We start from the raw sequence: 24,411 nt of genomic DNA, 5'->3' as shown, positions 1-24,411 counted from the left end.
TCTGAGTGAGGATTCCATGAGATAAAGCCTGTGAAGGTCTCAGCACAGTGCGGGGCACACAGTCACTGCCCACTAAATGTTACTTATTAAAATCATGCAAGCCACGCCAAGCAGGGCTGGGGTACCTGGGATGCATTTTAGCATCTTGTCTGGAAAGCAATTTTTTTTTTTTTTTTGAGATGGAGTTTCGCTTTTGTTGCCCAGGCTGGAGTGCAATGGCGTGATCTCGGCTCACCGCAATCTCCACCTCCCAGGTTCAAGCTACTCTTCTGCCTCTGCCTCCCGAGTAGCTGGGATTACAGGCATGCACCACCACGCCCGGCTAATTTTTTGTATTTTTAGTAGAGACAGGGTTTCTCCATGTTGGTCAAATTGGTCTCGAACTGCCGACCTCAGGTCATCCGCCCGCCTCAGCCTCCCAAAGTGCTGGGATTACAGGCGTGAGCCACTGCACCCAGCCTGGAAAGCATTTTCTTCTCTGGAAAGCAATGCTGCTTGGGAAAGAAGGCTCAGTAGGGAAGCTGCATTCTGAAGTCGTTTTTATTCGATAAGTAACACCATAATAACCAGAGTTCCATCTGAGAGGAGAGGAGAGTGAGAAGGGGTCAGAACCCTTTGGTGGCTGAGAAGCCTCCTCAAGGCTATGTTGGGGCAGTAGGGAAGCAGAGAGGTGAAGATCTTAGGGAAGCCCCTGACCCAGCCTAGGCTGCTGCCCACAGGGCAGGAGGAAAGCCCAGGAGGGGAGATAAGACCTCCCTGAGAGTTGCAACCAGGAGGCCGAGCAAGGCACTGGTGTTTGCAGCCCACAGCTTCACCCAGGAGGGGCCAGCGCTTCTGCCCTGTGAGAGCCTTTAGGTGTACAGTGGGGGAAAGGGCAGTTCAGCTGTTGGCTGGAGCCTGCAGAGGATAGAGGAGAAACAACCTTGAGGTGCAGGGTCACTGCTCCCAGCCTCCAGGGGACTGTCGGGCGCACACGCCCACCCTGTCACCTACCAGTTCTCTGGGCTCCAGGTGGTGCCAGAGGCCTCCATGAGGTGGAAAGTGTAGGCCTGGCGCGAACGGTCAGAGAGGTTCCGCTTGCTCTTGTGTACCACTTCTCCGTGAATGAGGACCAGGGCCCCTGGCAGAGACACAAGCAGGTCAGGAAGCCACCAGCCCCACATCCCCCCTCCCCAGGGCAGGAAGGGACATGAGCCCTCCTCTCTCCAGTGGTTCTGTGGCCCCCATCCATCCCCATTCCCTTCCCTGAAAGCTCAGGCATCTACAGCCTCCTGCAGGGTCAGAAGTTAAGCTATTGAGATGCATGTTCCTCTGGGATCAAGTCCCCTCTGCTGTGGACTGTGGCCTTGACAAGCCTTAGGAAGGGCTTCCCCTCCTGAGGTCTTTGCAGGATCAGGCAGAAGCCCTCTGTCCTGTGCCAGTCCACTGGGACCTCTCCAGTGATGCTGAGTTAGACGTTGGTTTTCCCTTTTCATAAGAAAAAGGGCCCGCCCAACAGCCAACATTTGTTGAGCAGTTTGTTGAGCAGTGGCTATGCACTAGGCAGACTCTATGTCAACATATTTATCATCTCACTGACTTTCCACTTTACATTTGGGGAAATTAAGGCTCAGGGAGTCAGTCATTTGCCCAGAGAAACAGCCCATAAGTAGCAGAGTGTGGATTCCGGGGTGATCTGGGTCAGCCTGCAGGAAAACATGCTGCTTCCTGACTTCCCAGCACCCATCCAGCCCCTCCTCTTTCTGTGACTTCACTGCCCTCAGATGACCCAGAGGGCAACCTTTTGGACGCTGGGTAGTCGAGCAAGCACAGACTGATGGACTCAGCCCCTTGCCTCTCTGCCCTCTGCATCTGCCTACCTCTCTGCACTGGAGTGGGCACAAAGAGGCTGTTATCCCGGGCTGGCTCTGACCCGAGGAAGCTGGTACCAGGCGCTGAGCCAACAAGGGCCCGGACCATCCTTCTTGACACGCCACCTGCAGGCCAAGATGGAGAGCCTTAAACTCCTCCTTTCTCAAGGTCCCTCTCCCTAGGGGGTGGGGAGTCCCAAGTGGGCAGAAGAGACAGTTCCTCACTGGTGTGGGAGCCAGGGATGAACCAGAGACAGCCGTTCTCCAGCGTGGCATCCTCCACTGCGATCCACATGCCCAGCACCCGGCCCAGGGGCTCCGTGTACAGGAAGGAGGCATCCTGATGAGGGGAGACTACAGCAGGCCCACCGAGGGTGAGGAGCCCATCCTTTTGCCTGTTCCCACCTCACCTTGGCCTCATTACCATTCCTCAGTCCTCTGGGTGCTCTCCAGGGCCAGGCTTCCCATGATCAGTCAGAATCTCACCACCTCCTGGCCCAGGACTCTAAGGCAAGCGATTTCACCTCTCGAAGCCTCAATTTCCTAAACCGTGAAGTGGCTCCAACAACAACCTACCTCACAGGGTGCTGGAGGATTCTATGAGATGACGTATGAAAAGTGCTCAGGGCCCAACAATATAATCGCTTGATATAAAGTAGCGCTACTGTTTAATTCCAGTGAGATAACTCAAGCCACCCTTCTTAACCAGGGACAAGCGGCCTCCAGCCACCAGATGGTTCACCCAGTGGCCTAAGTTTGGGAGGTTGGGGCTTGGCGCGGTGGCTCACACCTATAATCTCAGCACTTGGGGAGGCCGAGGCAGGTGGATCACCTGAGGTCAGGAATTCAAGACCAGCTTGGCCATCATAGTGAAACCCCGTCTCTACTAAAAACACAAAAATTAGCCATGTGTGGTGGCAGGCGCCTGTAATCCCAGCTACTTGGGAGGCTGAGACAGGAGAATTGCTTGAACTCGGGAGGCAGAACTTGCAGTGAGCCGAGACTGTGCCACTACACTCCAGTCTGGGTGACAGAGCAAGACTCCTTCTCAAAAAAAAAAAAAAAAAATTGGGGGAAGTTGGGTGCAAAGTGGGGAGATGCTAAGATCAGGCATCCACATTTATTATTATTATTATTATTATTATTATTATTATTATTATTATTTTGAGACAGAGTCTGGCTCTGTCGCCCAGGCTGGAGTGCAGTGGCACGATCTTGGCTCACCACAACCTCCGCCTCACGGATTCAAGCGATTCTGCTGCCTCAGCCTCCCGAGTAGCTGGGATTACAGGTGCCCGCCACCACGCCCAGCTAATTTTCGAATTTTTAGTAGAGATGGGGTTTCACCATGTTAGTCAGGCTGGTCTCAAACTCCTGACCTTAGGTGATCTGCCCCCCTCGGCCTCCCAAAGTGCTGGGATTACAAGTGTGAGCCACCACTCCTGGCCAGCATCCACATTTTTAAAAACCTCCCCACACGATGCTAGGGTACAGTTAGGATGCAGAACCACCAAACGAAGGAACATGGTCCTCAACAACAGAATAAACAGGCTGCTGTCTCACCTCCTTCCTTCCTGGGCAACTGCATGTTTTCTGAATACCAAACTTTAAGACAGACCTCCAAAGGAACATTTAAAACAGAAGGGGCTTTGAAACATTTGGGAGAGGAATGGTGGAAGGAACTGGGAGAGCTGGACTCAGGCAGAGAAGGCTAAGGGTGGGGATGGTCATCCCTTTGGGGAACTGCGTGCAGGCTGAATGGTGGAAGAAGGTGGTCACAAGGAGGCTGACTTGGGCTCATGCAAAGAAGGAAAGGGCTTCCTGGGAGGGGGTGAGCTCCCTGTCACCAGAGGTATTTGAGCAGAAGTAGATAATCACCTACCAGGGAGGCTGTAAAGGGTGACTGCATGGTGTAGGGTGTGGAACTAGATCAGCAATTTCTATGCTGAATTCATCCTCCAGCAAACTTGTTAGAAATACAGATTGCAGGGCCGGGCGCGGTGGCTCATCCCTGTAATCCCAGCACTTTGGGAGGCTGAGGTGGGTAGATCACCTGAGGTCAGAAGTTTGAGACCAGCCTGGCCAACACGGTGGAACCCTGTCTCTACTAAAAATAGAAAAAATTAGCTGGGCTGGTGGCAGGCACCTGTAATCCTCGCTAGTGCCATTGCACTCCAGCTTGGGTGACAAGAATGAAACTCTGTCTCAAAAAAAAAAACAGATTCCCAGGCCCATGCAGCCCTACTGGCTCAAGATCTCAGGGACTAGGGCCCAGGAATCTGTTTTTTTGTTTGTTTGGTTTGGTCTGGTGTTTTTGTTTGTTTGGTTTTGAGACAGAGTCTCACTCTGTCACCCAGGCTGGAGTGCAGTGGTGTAATCTTGGCTCACTGCAACCTCTGCCTCCTGGGTTCAAGTGATTCTTCTGCCTCAGCCTGCTGAGTAGCTGGGACTATGCGTGTGCGATACTACACCCACCTAATTTTTGTATTTTTAGTAGAGATGGGGCTTCAGCATGTTGGCCAGGCTGGTCTCGAATTCCTGACCTCAGGTGATCCGCCCGCCTCTGCCTCCCAAAGTGCTGGGATTACAGGCATGAGCCACTACGCCTGGCCTAGGAAATCTATATTTTTAACCAGCTGGGGTTGCTGGCAGGCTCAGGACCCACTATATCAAGGACGCAAGGTTTCCCTACCAATCCACTATCAGAGGAAGGAATGGAAGGTGGCTCCTCCTCTCCAGCCCAGGCTCCTACAGCAGACAGGAGCAAGCGCTTTCCCTCCTTCTAAAGATCTGAGAACCACTGCTGTCTTAGATGTCCCACCCATGGCCTTTTCAGGGGCCCTCAACTCCCAGCTCACCTTCACCGCCAAAGTGAGGTTGCTGCAAGAGAGAGGAAAAGCCTGGTGAGGACAGGGGAGAGCAGAGAGGAACTGGGCTTGCTGAGACTCACAGGATGCTGCTGCTCTGGCCACAGGCATTTTCCTCTCAGGATTCCACATCAACACCCAGCTACTGAGCACCTTCAGTGTGCCAGCCCCAGGAGGGATGCAAAGAGAAAACCCCCACCCCTGCCCAACAAGCTCCTAGCATGTGCAAGCGCACACATGCCTCACAAGATCACAGAGCAGAGCAGGGCAAGGACTGGAGGGGGAGGCTAGGACACAGGACAGCAGTTAAGCCTTCCAGCCCCAGAGTCAGATGGGTCCTTCTTTTCTCAGGGGTTCTGGAAGGCTTCTTAGAAGAGAGGTGGCACTGAGCTGGCCCTTGAAAGCTGGGAGCACAGCATTTCAATTGCCAAAGAAGGGAGGAGGGAGGCCGAGGGAGGCCTGGGGATGACACTCCCTCCTACCACCAAATTTTTTTTTCTTCCTTTTTGTGGAGAACGGGGTCTCGCTATATTGCCCAGGCAGGTCTCAAACTCTTGGGTTCAAGCTACCCTCCCACCTCTGCCTCCCTGAGAGCTGGGATTACAAGCGTGAGCCACTGCGCCTGGCCAAATTTTTCTTTTTTTTGAGACGGAGCCTTGCTCTGTCCCCCAGGCTAGAGTGCACTGGAGTGATCTCCACTCACTGTAACCTCCACCTCCTAGGTTCAAGCAATTATCCTGCCTCAGCCTCCTGAGTAGCTGGGACTACAGGTGTGTGCCACTACGCCCGGCTAATTTTTGTATTTTTAGTAGAGACGGGATTTCTCCATATTGGCCAGGCTGATCTCAAACTCCTGACTTCAGGTGATCAGCCTCCCAAAGTGCTGGGATTACAGGCATGAGCCACCACGCCCGGCCCCTACCACCAAATTTTAACTGAGGCTCAACTAAGTTCCAGGTGCTTTAGCCGGAGGAGACCGATTTTCCGTGTTCTCCCACCAACATAATAATTCCAACAACTTTTGGCCTATTGTAAGGAAGGGCTTGGTATGAGCAGTCTGCCCATTTTACAGGCGGTAAACTGAGGCAAGGACAAGGAGCTCACCTTAAAGATGTACATGCTCTGCACCACCACAGGCATCTGGAGGCCCAGACTTCTGGCCAAGGTCTGGAGGGGGGCAAAGGTCATGCTGCCAGCCTGCCACACATGGCCCACCCTCCTGGCCCTCACCTCCACCTCTGCTCACCTGCACCTTGGGGGAGTGTGTGATACTCTTGAAGACGGGGTCGTGGGCATGCAGAGCTGTGGGACAGAAGGAGGCTGTCGGCCCCATCTCAGGCCCACGTGTCCCTCCACACCCAGCTCTGGGCACCCACACTCAGGCTTGCTTTGACATTCTCACCTGTTTTGTATGCATTAACCCTTCTGCTTGTTTACAACTGAGTAATGGGCTCCACAGGAGCCTTGCCCCCACCCCAGGCCCTATGCCACCCATGCCCTTATTCTTGACCTTCTGGGAAGCTCAGGCCAGCCCCGACTCCCCAACCCTCACAGACGACTAAGGGCTCCAAGGCACCAATCATGTGGAGCAATCTCGGTGCCACCATTTGCTGTGTGTGGCCTCGGGTAACCATTTCTCTCCTGTGAGCTTCAGTTTCCTCTTCTGTCAAATGAGGATTAGAAGAACGTGGGAGGCAGGACTGGTGTGGGACTCCATGGGCTAATGAATGTGCAGGGACAGCCCAGGGCCTGGCATGGGATAGTCCCTCATTGTCATAAACATAAGATTGAATGCATTTAATACCACTGAGCTACGAACTTTTTATTTTTATTTATTTATTTATTTTTGAGATGGAGTCTCGCTCTGTCGCCCAGGCTGGAGTGCGGTGGCACGATCTCAGCTCACTGCAACCTCCACCTCCCAGGTTCAGGCGATTCTCCTGCCTCAGCCTCCTGAGCAGCTGGGACTACAGGCGTGCGCCACCACGCCCAGCTAATTATTGTATTTTTTGTAGAGATGGTTTTTCACCATATTGGCCAGGCTGGTCTTGAACTCCTGAGCTCATGATCCACCCGCCTCGGCCTCCCAAAGTGCTGGGATTACAGGTGTGAGCCACCGCGCCTGGCCGAGCTACGTACTTTAAAAGGGTTATGATGATATGGTAAATCTTTTTTTTTTTTTTTTTGAGACAGAGTTTCGCTCTGTTGCCCAGGAGGGAGTGCAGTGGCAGTAGCTGGGACTACAGGCGCCCACAACCACGTCCAGCTAATTTTTTGTGTTTTTAGTAGAGACGGGGATTTCACTGTGTTAGCCAGGATGGTCTCGATCTCATGACCTCGTGATCTGCTTGCCTTGGCCTCCCAAAGTGCTGGGATTACAGGCGTGAGCCACCGCGCCCAGCAATGGTATGGTAAATCTTACGTGTATTTTACCACAACTTGTCTACGAGCTTACCATGATATAACTTCAGGTTTAACAATAAGCATTATAGGCCAAGTGCAGTGGCTTATGCCTATAATCCCAACATTTTGAGAGGCCAAGGCAGGAGGATCACTTGAGCCCAGTAGTAGAAGACCAGCCTAGGCAATATAATGAGACCTCCTCTCAATTTTTTTTTTAAATAAATAAGCAGTCTATAAAACAAATTATAATGTATGATCCTAAAGAAAAAAAGTGAGGGTTTTCTTACTTGACTTTGGGCTATCAGCAGGTCAGGTGCCCCTTAGGGTGGCTCTAGGGAGCACTGGACCCAGGAGCTCCCCCAGGCCAGGCAGTAGAGAGCCTGCACATGCCCATCTGTTAGGGGGGATCAGGTGGACCCCCTATCCCCAGTGCTGTGGCAGCAGTGTCATGATTAGCAGAGGGGCCCAAGACCAGAGGGGAGCCTGAAGCCACAAATGCCATTCACCCTACCACTAACTTACTATGGGCTTTTTTTTTTTTGTGAGACGGAGTTTCACTCTTGTTGCCCAGGCTGGAGTGCAATGGTGTGATATCAGCTCACTGCAGCCTCAGCCTCTCGGATTCAAGCTATCTCCCGCTTCAGCCTCCCAAGTAGCTGGGATTACAGACATGCGCCACCATGTTCAGCTAATTTTGTATTTTTAGTAGAGTCGGGGTTTCTCCATGTTGGTCAGGATGGTCTTGAACTCCTGACCTCAGGTGATGCCTCCCAAAGTGCTGGGATTACAGACGTGAGCCACCACGCCCGGCCACTGTGGGCTTTCATTAAGGCTCCTAAACTCTTCAGGCTTCAGTTTCCCCAGTTTCCCATTCTTTTTCCTTTTCTTTCTTTTTTTTTTTTTTTTTTTTTGAACAGGGTTTCACTCTGTCTCTGTCACCCAGGCAGGCTGGAGTGCAATGGCACGATCTCAGCTCACTGCAACATCCGCTTCCCGGGCTCAAGCAATTCTCCTGCCTCAGCCTCCTGAGTAGCTGGGACTACAGGTGTGTGCCACTACACTCACCTAATTTTTTCTATTTTTAGTAGAGACGGGGTTTCACCATGTTGGCCAGGTTGGTCTTGAACTCCTGACCTCAAGTGATCCACCCGCCTTGACTTCTCAAAGTGTTAGTTAGGATTACAAGTGTGAGCCACCACTCCCAGCCAGTTCCCCGATTTTCTTTCCTGCATCCCCAACCCCCTGCTCACCGTGGCCAATTTTGTTGATGGATTTCTCCGGAGGGACCAGGAAATTTCCTGTGGCACAAAGAACAGATAAAGGCAGAAAACTGGTGTCTAGCCTTCCATGGGCAGCTGGCTTCAGCATGCTTCCAGCCCTGGGGGCAGATCCCCGAGTCCAGCCTACCCTCGCCATGGCTCCTCCCCAGCTCTAGGGCCCCAGCTCCAAACCTTTCTCATCAAAAACGCCTTTCTCAAAGAAGAATCGAATCTTGTCACCACTGCTCAAGAAATAGTCTGTGCTGCCCTGTGGAAAGGGGACATCGGAGGACTGAGACAGCATCCTGGGGTCAGAGCTGGGCCTGGTAAAGAGGGAGGTGGATTCAGAAGCTTCCCACCGTCACAGGGTTACAGACCCCCCGGGGGCTTCTCAGACTTGTCCACTGAGGCACAGACAGTGAGCCAGAACTTCAAGTGCCTGGAAGCACACCCCAAAGATGCAAACATGGAATTTCTTGGAAACCTCACTATACATGATTCAGAACATGGATGCTAGAGTCGAACAGGGCTGGTTCCCTAGTAGCCTTGGGCCCCTGGTTTTATGTCACCAAGACTTGATTTTCTCATCTGTAAAAAAGGAATAATAATGGCCGGGCGTAAGGACTCACACCTGTAATCCCAGCACATTGAGGCAGATCATTTGAGGCCAGGAGTTCGAGACCAGCCTGGCCAACATGGTGAAACTTTGTCTCTACTAAAAATACAAAAATCAGCTGGGTGTGGTGGGCACCTGTAGTCCCAGGTACTCGGGAGGCTGAGGCAGGAGAATCACTTGAACCTGGAAGGCGGAGGTTGCAGTGAGCCGAGATTGTACTACTGCACTTCAGCCTGGGCGACAGAGTGAGACTCTGTCTCAAAAAAAAAAAAAGAAAAAAAGAAGGCTGGGTGCAGTGGTTCATGCCTGTAATCCCAGTACTTTAGGAGGCCGAGGTGGGTGGATCACGAGGTCGGGAGATCGAGACCATCCTGGCTAACACGGTGAAATCCCCATCTCTTCTAAAAAAAATACAAAAAATTAGCCGGGCATGGTGGCAGGCACTTGTAGCCCCAGCTACTCCGGAGGCTGAGACAGGAGAATGGTGTGAACCCGGGAGGCGGAGCTTGCAGTGAGCCAAGATTGGGCCACTGCACTCCAGCCTGGGCGACAGAGCAAGATTCTGTCTCAAAAAAAAAATAAATAAAAAAGGAATAATAATAGAACTGACCAACCAGGCACTGTGGCTCACACCTGTAATCCCAGCAGTTTGGGAGGCTGAGGCAGGTGGATCACGAGATCAGGAGTTCAAGACCAACCTGGCAAACATAGTGAAACCCAGTCTCTACTAAAAATACAAAAAATTGCTGGGTGCAGTGGCTCACGCCTGTAATCCCAGCACTTTGGGAGGCCAAGGCGGGCAGATCACCTGAGGTCAGGAGTTCAAGACCAGCCTGACCTATGTGGAGAAATCCCATTTCTACTAAAATTACAAAATTAGCCGGGCATGGTGGCGCATGTCTGTAATCCCAGCTACTCGGGAGGCTGAGGTAGGAGAATTGCTTGAACCTGGGAGGCGCAGGTTGCGGTGAGCCAAGATCGCACCCTTGCACTCCACCCTGGGCAACAAGAGCGAAATTCCGTCTCAAGAAAAAATAAAAATAAAAACAAAAGTATAAAAAATTAGCCGAGTGTGCTGGTGGGCACCTGTAATCCCAACTACTTGGGAGGCTGAGGCAGGAGAATCACTTGAACCCAGGAGGCGGAGGTTGCAGTGAGCTGAGATTGTGCCATTGCACTCCAAACCGGGCGACAGTGCGAGACTCCATCTCAAAAAAATCAATAAAAAAAAAATAATAATAGAACTGACTTCCCCAGGCCGGGTGCAGTGGCTCATGCCTGTAATCTCAGCACTCTGGGAGGCTGAGGCGGGCGGATCATCCGAGGTCAGGAGTTTGAGACCAGCCTGACCAATATGATGAGACCCCATCTCTACTAAAAATGCAAAAATTAGCCGGGCGTGGTAGCATGCACCTGTAATCCCAGCTACTTGGGAGGCTGAGATGGGATAATTGCTGGAACCCAGGAGGCAGAGGTTGCAATGAGCCAAGATCGCACCATTGCACTCCAGCCTGGGCAACAAGAGCAAAACTCCATCTCCAAAAAAAAAAAAAAGAAAGAAAGAAAGGCCAGGCAGGGTGGCTCACGCCTGTAATCCCAGCACTTTGGGAGGCTGAGGCTGGCGGATCACGAGGTCAGGAGATCGAGACCATCTGGCTAACACGGTGAAACCCTGTCTCTACTAAAGAAAATACAAAATATTAGCCAGGTGTGGTGGTGGGCGCCCGTAGTCTCAGCTACTCTGGAGGCTGAGGCAGGAGAATGTCGTGACCCCGGGAGGTGGAGCTTGCAGTGAGCAGAGATCGCGCAACTGCACTCCGTCTCAAAAAAAAAAAAGAAAAAAGAAAAAGAAAAAGAAAAAACTGACCTCCTCAATTCTTGGAGGCTTCAGCCAGAGGCTGAATCTTACAGCAGTTAGGACACAGATTCTGGAGCTGAAATCCTTGGGTTTAAATCCTGGCTCTAGGCCGGGTGCCGTGGCTCACGCTTGTAATCCTAGCACTTTGGGAGGCCAAGGCGGGTGGATCACCTAAGGTCAGGAGTTCGAGACCAGCCTGGCCAACATGGCGAAACCATGTCTCTACTAAAAATACAAAAATTAGCAGGACGTGGTGGCACACGCCTGTAATCCCAGCTACTCTGGAGGCTGAGGAAGGAGAATCGCTTGAATCCGGGAGGTGGAGGTTGCAGTGAGCCGAGATCACACCACTGCACTCCAGCCTGTGTGACAAGAGTGAAAATCTATCTCAAACAGAACAAAAAAATCCTGGCTCTATTGCAGTGGTCTGGAACCAAACCTGAAATATCTCTGAGACAAGCCTGTACATGTGTTATCTTACTCAGCCTCCCAAAACCCAAAGAGGTAGGGTCGACTATAATCCCCATTTTACAGAAGAAGAAATTGAAGTGCCCTTTTTTTTTTTGAGATGGAGTCTCACTCTGTCGCCTAGGTTGGAGTGCAGTGGCCCAATCTCGGCTCACTGCAAGCTCCGCCTCCCGGGTTCACGCCATTCTCCTGCCTCAGCCTCCCAAGTAGCTGGGACTACAGGCGCCCGCCACCACACCTGGCTAATTTTTTGTATTTTTAGTAGAGATGGGGTTTCACTGTGTTAGCCAGGACGGTCTCGATCTCCTGACCTTGTGATCCCCCTGCCTCGGCCTCCCAAAGTGCTGGGGTTACAGGAGTAAGCCACTGCACCTGGCTGAGGTGCTTTTTTTGTTTGTTTGTTTGTTTGTTTGTTTGTTTGTTTTGAGATGGAGGTTCACTCTTGCCCAGGCTGGAGTGCATTAGCGTGATCTTGGCTTACTGCAACCTCCATGTTGGTCAGGCTGGTCTTGAACTCCCGAACTCAGGTGATCCGCCCACCTCAGCCTCCCAAGTAGCTAGAACTACAAGTTCACACCACCATGCCTAATTTTTTTTTTTTTTTTTTGAGACAGACTTTCGCTCTGTCCCCCAGGCTAGAGTCCAGTGGCGCAATCTTGGCTCACTGCAACCTCCATCTCCCGGGTTCAAGCGATCCTCCTGTCTCAGCCTCCCAAGTGGCCAGGATTACACGCATGCACCACCACTCTCAACTAATTTTCTTGTATTTTTGGTAGAGATGGGGTTTTGCCATGTTGCTCGGGCTGGCGTTGAACTCCTGGGCTCAAATGATCTGCCTGCCTCAGCCTCCGAAAGTGCTGGGATTACAGGTATGAGCCACCATGCCCGGCCACAACTAATTTTTTTTTTGTATTTTTTGTAGAGACAGGGTTTCACCATGTTGCCCAGGCTGGTCTCGATCTCCTGAGCTCAAGTGATTTGCCCACTGCCTTGGCCTTGCAAAGTGCTGGGATTATAGGCTTGAGCCACCGTGCCTGGATGGTAAAAATATTAAAGGTAATGATGCTAAGCATATGTCAAAGATTTTACTGAATTTGTTATTTCACAAGGAAACCAGTAAGATGTTACAACTGGTTCAAAGGAGAATTCCAAGAATTACACACACATGTATGTAGATACTAAGGAATACTGAAATGAATTTTTTTTTTCTTTTTTTTTGAGACGGAGTCTCGCTTTGTTGCCCAGGCTGGAGTGCAGTCGCGCGATCTGGGCTCACTGCAAGCTCCGCCTCCCAGGTTCACACCATTCTCCTGCCTCAGCCTCCCCAGTAGCTGGGACTACAGGCGCCCGCCACCATGCCCGGCTAATTTTTTGTATTTTTAGTAGAGATGGGGTTTCACCGTGTTAGCTAGGATGGTCACGATCTCCTGACCTTGTGATCCGCCCACCTCGACCTCCCAAAGTGCTGGGATTACAGGTGTGAGCCACCGCGCCCGCCCTTTTTTTTTTCAAGATAGAAATCTCGCTCTGTCACCCAGGCTGGAGTGCAGTGGCACGATCTCGGCTCACTGCAACCTCTCCCTTCAGGGTTCAGGCAATTCTCCTGCCTCGGCCACCCAAGTAGCTGGGACCACCGGTGCCTGCCACCATGCCCAGCTAATTTTTGTATTTTTGGTAAAGACCAGGTTTCGCCATGTTCCCTAGGCTAGTCTTGAACTCTTGACCTCCAGCGATCTGCCTGTCTCAGCCTCCCAAAGTGCTGGGATTACAGGTATAAGCCACCACTCCCGGCCCTTGAAATGAATTTAGAGATAGATGCAAACTGTTCGAACTGGTTTGTTTTTTTTTTTTTTTTTTGAGACAGGGTCTTTCTTTATCACCCACCCAGACTGGAGTGCAGTGGCATGATCATAGCTCACTGCAGCCTCAACCTCCTGGCCCCAAGTGATCCTTCTGCCTCAGCCTCCCATGTAGCTGGGACCACAGGCATATACCACCATGCCCAGCTAATTTAAAAAAATTTTTTTGTAGGGACAGAGGTCTCACTTTGTTGACCAGGCTGGTTTCGAACTCCTGGGCTCAAGTGATCCTCCCTCCTTGGCCTCCCAAAGTGCTGGGATTACAAGCATGAGCCACCACACCCAGCTGCCCAACTGTTCTATCCACAGGGCAATAATTGCATTCCCCAGGACCCAGTTCATGGTAACGTGATTGGAACAGAGTGGTACTGACCCCCCACTTGGACAAGTACCGTGCATTATTATCAGTTTTATCCAACTTATGGTGTTGTAAAATAACTCAGACAAGGAAAGCTGGAGGTAACCCAAGAAAATGAGACAGGACGCCCACTGATCTTTTATTTTTCTCACAGTATCAAGAGTGAATATTGAGGATGTTACTGAGTGCTGGGCACTATGCCAAGCTCTTTTCTTTGCACGCATTATAAACCCTCTGCTTCCTGGGTTCAAGTGATTCTCCTGTCTCAGCCTCCCAAGTAGCTGGGATTACAGGTACGTGTCACCAGACCCAGCTAATTTTTGTATTTTTAGTAGAAACAGGGTTTCACCATGTTGTCCAGGCTAGTCTCAAACTCCTGACCTCAGATGATCCACCCACCTTGGCCTCCCAAAGTGCTGGGATTACAGGCGTGAGTCACTGCGCCCGGCCAATATATCAGCTTTATTCTCATGTTCTTCCCACCCCACAACCCATTAGTCTCTGAAGGCAGCTTGGAGGGCACAGGATTCGGCCCTTCTTACTCCTAGGAACCCTTGAGTGGCCTGCCTGTCTCTGGCTGCAGGAGCTGTCTCTGCTTCCCCCAATATCCCCCCGAATGGAAGGCAGCCGTGCAGCAAATGAGACCAGCTTTTTGGAGGAAACTGTCATTCCTTAACCGGTTCTTTTTCCTTCTTAAGACGCCATTCTCCCCATTCCCTGGGATGGCTTCCGGCTGTTGTATTTCTGCTAATGCCCACCAGATGGCAGGTACTCTTCGACGTGAATGCCAGGATCTCGCCTGGCCCAGGCGCAAGCAGTCTCATAATAAACTCCGACTAGGAAGTGTCAAGAGAACCGTGTGGGAGACCCCAGAGTCTTCAATTTACCCATTGCAAACTGTACTGGGTCCTATCATGTGACCTATTCGGTCACTGGGGGGGAGAAAATCTGAGTTCCTAGTCTCATGGGGGATAACATTTACACAGGTGGGAGTCATCCAGACCACTGGGCTCATTCCAGGTGGCTGGCCACAAAGTGGCCTTCAGTGGCCAGAGAACAGCTGGAAAACAGAAAGTAAAGCCAAGCCGGGAACAGCAGGGACTTGGTATCAAACAGATCTGAGTTGAAATCCTGACTCTGTCCACTACTAACTGTGTGGCTTGGGACAAGTGATCTGAACCTCATTTTCCCCGCCTGTCTAATGGGGGGATAATAGCCTGTAATCTCAGCACTTTGGGAGACCAAGGCGGGTGGATCACCTGAGATCGGGAGTTCGAGACCAGCCTGACCAACATGATGAAACCCTGTCTCTACTAAAAATACAAAAATTAGCTGGGCCTGGTGGTGCATGCCTGTAATTGCAGCTACTCAGGAGGCTGAGGCAGGAGAATTGCTTGAACCTGGGAGGCAGAGGTTGCAGTGAGCTGAGATCATGCCACTAAATTCCAGCCTGAGCAACAGAGTGGGATTCTGTTTTAAAAGAAAAAAGAAAAATAAAAAGGACAATAAAGCCTACTTGATAACTTCCCAGTGAGGAGCAAGGGAAAGGTGTGTAAGGGGCTTGGCCTGACACCCTGGAGCCTTGGGATCCTCCCTTCCACGCTGCTGCTCTGGCTGGGGACCAAGCCCTCCCTCAAAGGCCACATCCCATCCTCATGTGCCCAGACACCTACCTGGGCTCGAAGCTGCTCCTCTTCCTGGGTGGAGAATTCTGTGCGGCAGTGGAGAGGAACATCCATTTCAGCCACTATCTCGCCAATCCTTTGTTGCATGGCCACACACTCTTCTGCAGACAAGAATCCTTCCAGCACCAGGAATCCATCCTGTTGGAACTGCAGGCAGGATTGAGACTCAGGCTTCCCCAGTCTGCAAATGCTCCTTTCTGACCCTTCCCTCAACTCTGCAGCCGTGTGAAGGTGGTACCAGGTATCCTGTTCGCTGCCCTGTCCCCAACCCCAGGCATGGAGTCTGGCACCCAGCAAAGAGCAATCAATATTGGCTGCTTGAATGAAAGAAAAAGTAGTGAGGCCAGGTGCAGTGGCTCATGCCTGTAATCCCAGCACTTTGGGAGGCTGAGGCAGGCAATAACTTGAGGTCATGAGTTTGAGACCATCCTGGCCAACATGGTGAAACCCCGTATCTATTAAAAATACAAAAATTAGGCCGGGCGTGGTGGCTCACGCCTGTAATCCCAGCACTTTGGGAGGCCGAGACGGGTGGATCACGAGGTCAGGAGATCGAGACCACGGTGAAACCCCGTCTCTACTAAAAATACAAAAAATTAGCCGGGCGCGGTGGCGGGCGCCTGTAGTCCCAGCTACTCCGGAGGCTGAGGCAGGAGAATGGCGTGAACCCGGGAGGCGGAGCTTGCAGTGAGCCGAGATAGCGCCACTGCACTCCAGCCTGGGCGACAGAGCAAGACTCCGTCTCAAAAAAAAAAAAAAAAAAGGGCCCAGGCGCGGTGGCTCACGCCTGTAATCCCAGCACTTTGGGAGGCCGAGGCAGGCGGATCATGAGGTCAGGAGATCGAGACCATCCTGGCTAACACGGTGAAACCCTGTCTCTACTAAAAATACAAAAAAAAAATTAGCCGGGCGTGGTGGCGTGCGTCTGTAGTCCCAGCTACTCGGGAGGCTGAGGCAGGAGAATGGTGTGAACCCAGGAGGCGGAGCTTGCAGTGAGCCAAGATTGCGCCACTGCACTCCAGCCTGGGCGACAGAGCAAGACTCCGTCTCAAAAAAAAAAAAAAAAAAAAAAAAAAAAAAAAGGCCGGGCGCAGTGGCTCACGCTTGTAATCCCAGCACTTTGGGAGGCCGAGGCAGACGGATCACGAGGTCAGGAGATCGAGACCACGGTGAAACCCCGTCTCTACCAAAAATACAAAAAAAAAAAATACAAAAATTAGCTGGGCATGGTGGTGCATGACTGTAGTCTCAGCTACTTGGGAGGCTGAGGCAGGAGAATCACTTGAACCCAGGAGGCGGAGGTTGCAGTGAGCCGAGATCGCACCACTGCACTCCAGCCTGAGCAACAGATGAGACTCCACCTCAAAAAAAAAAAGAAGGAAAGAAAGAAAAAGGAAGCTGGGCACAGTGGCTCACGTCTGTAATCCCAGCACTTTGGGAGGATCACCTAAGGTCGGGAGTTCCAGACCAGCCTGACCAACATGGTGAAACCCCATCTCTACTAAAAATACAAAAACTTGGCCAGGTGTGGTGGCGCATGCCTGTAATCCCAGCTCCTCGGGAGGTTGAGGCAGGTGAATAGCTTGAACCCAGGAGGTGGAGGTTGCAGTGAGCCGAGATCATGCCATTGCATTCCAGCCTGGGCAACAAAAACGAAAGTCCGTCTCAAAAAAAGAAAAGAAAAAGGAGCGGGAAGGGGAAGTTGTCCCTGCCCTTCCCCTCCAGGCTTGGGTCACCTGGAAACACAACCTTATTCATGTATTCAACCAATATTGATTGAGAATCTACTGTGTCTGAGACACGGTTTTAGGAGCTAAAAGTATGGCTATAAGCAAGCCAGCCATGATGCCTGCCCTCATGGTGCCTACAGTCTAGTGAAAGAGACCAGCATTACACTAACCATACAGGTAAATTTACTGTCACAGACTTCGTGCCGGAGAGAGGATGAGCGTGAGTGCTGAAGGCAGAAGCAGCTAGCGTAAACTGGCTGGGAAGGAGAAGGGTCTGGGAGCAGCAGCGCTGAGGGGGTGATATTTCAAGATGGGACCAGCGGGATAAGAGAAGGGCATTCCAGACAGAGGGAGCAGGATATGGGAAGCCCCTGAATTTGGGAGGAACATAAGGAATTGGGAATGGATAGGGCAGAGTGAGGGGAGGGGTGGAAGAGGAGGCAGGAGGGTGGCAGGGGCTGGGCCAGGCTGGGAGCTGTATTCTATCCTGAGTGCAGTGGCAGCCAGGGAGGGGAAGTAGATGGCTTCTTCTGATTTGCCTCTGGTCCTCTTATTCTGAGGCTCTCGAGAGAGATAGGGAGGGAATGAATATCTGCACATTTGCCTGCAGAGCGTTACCAAGTTTTAGCCCCAACAGGGACACTGAAAGTCACCTACTGCTGGGCATGGTGGCTCACGCCTATAATTCCAACAATTTGGGAAGTCAAGGTGGGTGGATCGCTTGAGGTCAGGAGTTGGAGACTAGCCTGGCCGGCATGGTGAAACCCTGTCTCTGCTAAAAATACAAAAATTAGCCAGGTGTGATAGCGGGCACCTGTAATCCCAGCTACTCGGGAGGCCGAGGCAGGAGAATCATTTGAACTCAGCAAGCAGAGGTTGCAGTGAGCTGAGATCACACCACTGCGTTCTAGCCTGGAAGACCAAGCAAGACTTCATCTCAAAAAAAAAAAAAGAAAGTCACCTACTGCACACACCCACAAAGAGCCTAGTTTCCAGTTAAGGACACCCCTTTCCCCACCATGGGATACCCAGTTCTGGCTTCCACACACCATTCATGACCACCCACCATGGGACCCTCAGCTCTGCATGTTAGGAATTAATCACATCGGTATCAAGCTGAAAATTGCCTCCTTGGGAATTGGGCCAACCACAGCAACCTGTGCAGCATACCCTTGATCCAGTAAATACACAAATACACTACTAGGAATTCTTTTTTTTCCTTTTTTTTCTTTTTGAGATGGAGTCTCACTCTTGTTACCCAGGCTGGAGTGCAATGGCATGATCTCAGCTCATTGCAACCTCCACCTCTCAGGGTTAAGTGATTCTCCTGCCTCAGCCTCCCGAGTAGTTGGGATTACAGGAATGCACCACCATGCCTGGCTAATTTTTGTATTTTTAGTAGAGATGGGGTTTCACCACATCGGCCAGGCTGGTCTCGAACTCCTGACCTCAAGTGATCCACCCACCTCGGACTCCCAAAATGCTGGAATTACAGGCATGAGCCACCCCACCCAGCCCTTTTCTCTTTTCTTTCCTTTTTTTTTTTTTTTTTTTTTTTTAGAGACAGGGTGTCTCTCTGTCACTCTGTCACCCAGGCTAGAGAGTAGTGATGTGATCATAGCTCATTGCAGCCTTGAACTTCTGGGCTCAATCAATCCTCCTGCCTCAGTCTCCCGAGTAGCTGGGACTACAGGTGCACACCACCATACCTGGCTAATTTTATTTTATTTTTGTTTATTTTACTTTATTTTGAGACAGAGTCTCGCTCTGTTGCCCAGGCTGGAGTGCAGTGGCACGATCTCAGCTCACTGCAAGCTCCACCTCCTGGGTTCACGCCATTCTTCTGCCTCAGCCTCCTGAGTAGCTTGGACTACAGGCGCCCGCCACCACGCCCAACTAATTTTTTTGTATTTTTTAGTAGAGACAGGGTTTCACCATGTTAGCCAGGATGGTCTCGATCTCCTGACCTCATGATCCTCCTGCCTCAGCCTCCCAAGGTGCTGGGATTACAGGCGTGAGCCACTGCGCCCGGCCTGTTTATTTTATTTTTGAGACACAGTCTTGCTCTGTTGACCAGGCTGGAGTGCAGTGGCACAATCTCGGCTCACTGCAAACTCTGCCTCCTGGGTTCACGCCATTCTCCTGCCTCAGCCTCCAGAGTAGCTGAGATTACAGGCGCCCGCCACCACACCCGGCTAATTTTTTGTATTTTTAGTAGCGACGGGGTTCCACCATGTTGGCCAGGCTGGTCTCCAACTCCTGACCTCAGGTGATCCGCCTGCCTCGGCTTCCCAAAGTGCTGGGATTACAGAGGTGAGCCACCGCGATAAAAATCATGTAGAAACATATTTCCTCTCAAAGACTGGCTATAAATGATTATCTGACCATTGTGAGAACTTGACCAAGTAAGTGCCCTCCTTTCTCTGGCCCTCAGGCTACCAAACGGGGATAGCAGCACAGCCTCCTTTATTGAACCTGGCAGGATGGGCGCGGTGGCTCATGCCTTGTTGTCCCAGCACTTTGGAAGTCCAAGGCAGGAGGATTCCTTTAGCCCAGGAGCTCCGGACCAGCCTGGGCAACAAAGTGAGACTCCATCTCTGAAAAAAAAAAAAAAAATAGGACCGGGCACGGTGGCTCACGCCTGTAATCCCAGCACTTTGGGAGGCTGAGGCAGGCGGATCACTTGAGGTCAGGAGTTCAAGACCAGTCTGGCCAACATGGTGAAATCCTGTCTCTACTAAAAATACAAAATTAGCCAAGTGTGGTGGCTCATGCCTATAATCCCAGCTATTCGGGAGGCTAAGGTAGGAGAGTCGTTTGAACCTGGGAGGCAGAGGTTGTGGTGAGCTGAGATTGTGCTATTGCACACTCCAGCCTGGGCAACAAGAGCAAAACTCCGTCTCAAAAAAAAAAAAAAAAGCTGGGCATGGGGGCGTGTGCCTGTGGCGAGACCCCGTCTCCTCCCCACCCCCACAAAAAAAACTTGTCCAGCACTTGATTCGTGGTAGCTGTTGTAACAGACTTTGAAACAAAGCTTCTAGAGCTGTATACGAAAATATTAAGTCTCAGAGTAGGAACGTATGAGTGATTTTTTAAAAGGCTGTGCCACACTAATTCCCACGAGGTAGCCTTTTGTGACTGGACGAACATGGGCCCTCCTGGGCCCCTCGCAGGCCCCGCCCCCTCCTGGGCGCTGCGCCCGCCCACAGCGTTGCCGACTCCCGCCCAGGGCTGAACTGGTGGGTTCCGAGGCCTTATTCTCGTTTTGGTCAAACACACACGTCCTCACCCCACCCCACCCTGGGTCCTGTGATCTAGACACCCCGGGCTATGTGTGAAGAAGTCAGGAGGGGTTGTGGTTGGAAACCCGCTCCTCTGGGCTTCAGTTTCCTCCTCGGTAAAATGGGGCAGGGAGTGGGTTGGGCACCGGGACTACTGAAGGTCCGGCGGACCCCCCCCGCCGTGACCCTCCCGGCCCCCACTTGCAGGCTCCTACCTTCTGGAGCTGCGAGGGGCTCAGCCAGGCCATGGAGACGCTCGGGGCACTGGGCGGCTTCTAGGTGCGGCCTCCTGGTGGGGAGGAGAAAGTTTAGGAGCCTGAGAGGACTTAACCCTTCCCTACCCGGAGAAAACCCTGTCCCACTACCCAACCCTCCTTCCCCAGACACAGCCAGATCAGCCTGTGACCTCCAGGCTAATCTCCCCCACCCCCAAAACTAATCCAGGATTTGCCCTTTCCCATCTCCAAGGATTTTATCTGCTTCCTCTGTGTTTCTTCTGGAAACCACCCCCCACCACTGCTTACCAGGTGCCGGGAAATTATGCTTTGAGAGGGTCAGGCCAAGCAGCTGGGCTGAGTCCCAGTCCAGGCGCCGCCAATCCCTGTGACTCTGAGGAACGCCTGCCTCTCTCTAGGCCTCAATCTGGATAGAATGGGATGCAGGGTTGGTCTGGGGGATGTGCGGCACCCCCGTTCCCCAGGTAATGGGCATCCCAAAGGTGGAAGAGGTCCTGGGGAGAACTATCTGGGCCCCTCCCAGCACCGATCTGAAAGCCTCTAGGTCCTGGGAGGATTATGGAAGGGAATTAACGCATCCGTCTGCAGCTCAGAGGAAGGTAGGAGACATGAGGTATCTTAGTAGGAGGAAGGGGCTGAGGAGAGAGAGAGATGCTCCCTGTTACCCACCCTCAGGCCCAAGATACTTGACATCTCAATTCAGGCTGGCACAGTGGAGCTGGAGTCAGAACAACACCTGCAGGCCGGGTGCGGTAGCTCGCGCCTGTAATCCCAGCACTTTGGAGGCAGAGGGGGGCGGATCACGAGGTCAGGCGATCGAGACCATCCTGGCTAACACGGTGAAATCCCGTCTCTACTAAAAATACAAAAAATTAGCCGGGCGTGGTGGCGGGCGCTTGTAGTCCCAGCTGCTCGAGAGGCTGAGGCAGGAGAATGGCGTGAACCCGGGAGGCGGAGCTTGCAGTGAGCCGAGATTGCGCCACTGCACTGTAGCCTGGGTGACAGAGCGAGACTCCGTCTCAAAATAAATAAATAATAAATAAAAATACAAAAAACTAGCCGAGCATGGTGGCAGGTGCCTGTAGTCCCAGCTACTCGGGAGGCTGAGGCAGGAGAATCGCTTGAACCCAGGAGGCGGAGGTTGCAGTAAGCCCAGATCATGCCACTGCACTCACTCCAGCCTGGGCGACAGAGCGAGACTCCATCTCAAAGAAACAAAAACAAAAAGAGAGAATAACACTTGAACACCACCACCCTTCTCAGCTTGCCCTGCTCAGCAGCTGGCAGGGCCACTCGCTGGCTCTGAAAAACCAGTCGCTGCCTTCCCCAAAATGATGCCTTCTGAATGGCGAAGGGACAAAGTGTTTCAGGAGTGTACATGGGGACACTGCTCAGCCCTCAAGAGCCTTGGCCTCGAGTCAAGTTGTGTTTGCTGGGCCACTGCTCTGGGAGCTGCTGCTTGGTCCAGGCCGTCCGGGGGGCAGGGGGGGAGCAGTAAGTGCAGCTCGGGCTCCTGGTTCAGAGGGGTTAGGCTGGGTGAGGGGCAGGCAGATGACAGAACCACGAGGTTCACTAGAGGCAGGATATGTTCCCAGCTGTCCTCAATCCTTCTGATGCAACTGCCCAACAAAGACAGATGCCTACCATGTGGCAAGAACACCGAGGTCCCCTCGGGCTGGGCCAGCCATTCCCCTGGGAGTCCCCACAGAAGGCTTGTAGTAGAGACTCAGTGAAGCAGACTGTTTGCGTCCCAGATGTTCAGGCCTTACTTTCCCAGTGTGTAATTTGGGGCTAGCAGAAGGATCCCCTGTGAGCAGTAAATAAGATGAATGCTTCGTAGCTGATAAAGAGCTTGGCACTGGGCCTGGCGCTGAGTAAGTGCCTACCAACTGGTGAACAAGTTGTTCACCAAATGTTAGCAGGGGTTGCTCTGGGTGGAATATTATTTATTTATTTATTTATTTATTTATTTATTTATCTTTTACTTATTTATTTTTTTCAGACGGAGTCTCGCTCTGTCACCCAGACTGGAGTGCAGTGGCGTGATCTCGGCTCACTGCAAGCTCCGCCTCCCGGGTTCACGCCATTCTCCTGCCTCAGCCTCCCGAGTAGCTGGGACTACAGGCGCCCACCACCACGCCCGGCTAATTTTTTATATTTTTTTAGTAGAGATGGGTTTCACCGTGTTAGCCAGGATGGTCTCGATCTCCTGACCTCGTGATCCGCCCGCCTCAGCCTCCCAAAGTGCTGGGATTTCAGGCGTGAGCCACCGCACCCGGCTGGGTGGAATATAATTTAAACAATTTTTTGAGCTTCCGAAATTGCTGTTACAATCAGAGAGAAGACCGGTTTCAGGCAGAGTGGAGAGCTCTGGGTGAGTGGGGGAGGGGGACGGGAGAGGCCTAGCCTCCCACTAACTGTTTATTCTGCTCAACTTTGGGAAGTGGGTGGGCGGTGTTTCTACGTGGTGGTTTTTTCCATACGTAAACCAGCTCCAGATCGAACTCTCCTGCTCCAGGCGCTGGACAGCCTCAAGGCCAGTGTGGGGGCGGGAGTGGGGTACCAAACTGGGGGAGGGACCTCCACCATGGAAACAGAAAAGAAGGCCCCATCAGGGCAGTCACAGTCCAGCTGCTCAGCCTGTCAGCCCATGGCAGGGGGAGAAGAGGGAGGGAATCTTGGCTCAGGCCTGAGTTCACCTGGAGGGGTCAGAGTCCCCATGGAGGGAGGAGGGATAGACTCTGGCCAGTTGTAGAGGAGGTGCCCAAGCAGCCACCCAGGCCTCATCACTAAGGTCAAAGTCAGATATGATGGCCTTTCTTCCTCACCCAGTCTCCTGCCGCAGGGCGCCCACATTGGCCCACCACAAGGATCCTTGGTCTGGGTGGAAGATACAAGGCCATTTATTGGGTACTAGCAGCCAGGTCCTCCACCAAAACCCCCATCTACCTACACAATCGCCACTGTTCCTTGAACAGTCCTGCAAGTGTGCCATTACCTTCCTGATTTTACAAATGAGAAAACTGAAGCCCCACATCAAACACCACAGAACTGGCATCTGGAAGCAGCTGTCTCAGCCTCTGCCCTTTACCCCAGTACCTCCCAAAGGCCCCAAAAGGGGCTGGGAGCTGAGGCAGGCCTCCCCACGATGACTCTCAGCCCCACCACTGTAGAACACTTGGGACTCACTGTTGGAACTGCAAGGGACCTCTGAGAGCACAGAGTGGAAATTCCCATTGTCCACATGGGGATATGGAGGCCACTGGAGAAGGGATCTGCCTAGCTTCATGCACATCCTGTCCCACGAAGGTGGGACAAAGGCCCAGGACTATTGGTTCCCATTCCAGTGCCCTCCTTTCCCATCCCCGCCCATCAAAACTCATGAGGGGCCAGGCACGGTGGCTCATGCCTATAGTCCCAGCATTTTAGGAGGCTGAGGTGGGTGGATCTCTTGAGCTCAGGGATTCGAGACCAACCTGGGCAAAACCCCGTCCCTACAAAAAATACAAAAATTAGCCAGCATGGCTGGGCGTGGTGGCTCACGCTTGTAATCCCAGCATTTTGGGAGGCCAAGGCGGGTAGATCAGAAGGTCAGGAGATCAAGACCAGCCTGGCCAACATGGTGAAACCCTGTCTCTACTAAAAATACAAAAATTATGGTATGGCATGGTAGCGGGAGACTGTAGTCCCAGCTACTCGTGAGGCTGAGGCAAGAGAATCACTTGAACCCGGGAGGTGGAGGTTGCAGTGAGCCGAGATGGAGCCACTGCATTCCAGCCTGGGTGACAGAGTAAGACTCTGTCTAAAAAAAAAAAAAAAAAAAAATTAGCCAGCATGCCCCTGTGGTCCTACCTACTTGGGAGGCTGAGGTGAGAGGATCACCTGAGCCTGGAGAGGTCAAGGCTGCAGTGAGCCGTGATCACGCCACTATATTCCAGCAG

At 52.1% G+C, this 24,411-nt stretch overlaps 1 protein-coding gene across 5 annotated transcripts; it reads right to left on the bottom strand.

The window, feature by feature from the left end:
- Positions 1 to 519: 519 nt before the first annotated feature.
- PHYHD1 (phytanoyl-CoA dioxygenase domain containing 1) lies at positions 520 to 21,904 on the bottom strand. Of its 5 annotated transcripts, XM_030817977.1 has the most exons (13): positions 21,140 to 21,904; positions 20,759 to 20,876; positions 20,450 to 20,523; positions 15,212 to 15,370; positions 8,572 to 8,647; positions 8,371 to 8,418; positions 5,964 to 6,019; positions 5,822 to 5,884; positions 4,709 to 4,730; positions 2,076 to 2,204; positions 1,860 to 1,976; positions 994 to 1,120; positions 523 to 897 (listed from the first exon to the last, which is right to left on the bottom strand). In XM_030817977.1, the coding sequence occupies exons 3-13, from the start codon at positions 20,480 to 20,482 to the stop codon at positions 852 to 854; spliced, it is 876 nt and encodes a 291-aa protein (XP_030673837.1). In that variant the 5' UTR covers positions 20,483 to 20,523; positions 20,759 to 20,876; positions 21,140 to 21,904; the 3' UTR covers positions 523 to 851. The 5 variants fall into 5 exon arrangements, with proteins under 5 accessions (XP_030673836.1, XP_030673840.1, XP_030673837.1 ...); XM_030817976.1 differs by lacking the exon at positions 4,709 to 4,730 and having other exon boundaries at positions 520 to 897; positions 21,140 to 21,817; XM_030817979.1 differs by lacking the exon at positions 20,450 to 20,523 and having other exon boundaries at positions 21,140 to 21,163.
- Between the last annotated feature and the right edge of the window lie 2,507 nt (positions 21,905 to 24,411).

This window comes from Nomascus leucogenys, chromosome 8, assembly GCF_006542625.1.
Source record: "Nomascus leucogenys isolate Asia chromosome 8, Asia_NLE_v1, whole genome shotgun sequence".
NCBI lineage: Eukaryota > Metazoa > Chordata > Mammalia > Primates > Hylobatidae > Nomascus > Nomascus leucogenys.
The sequence above is the reverse complement of the archived record's forward strand: the minus strand, read 5'-3'. Positions and strand labels throughout refer to the sequence as shown.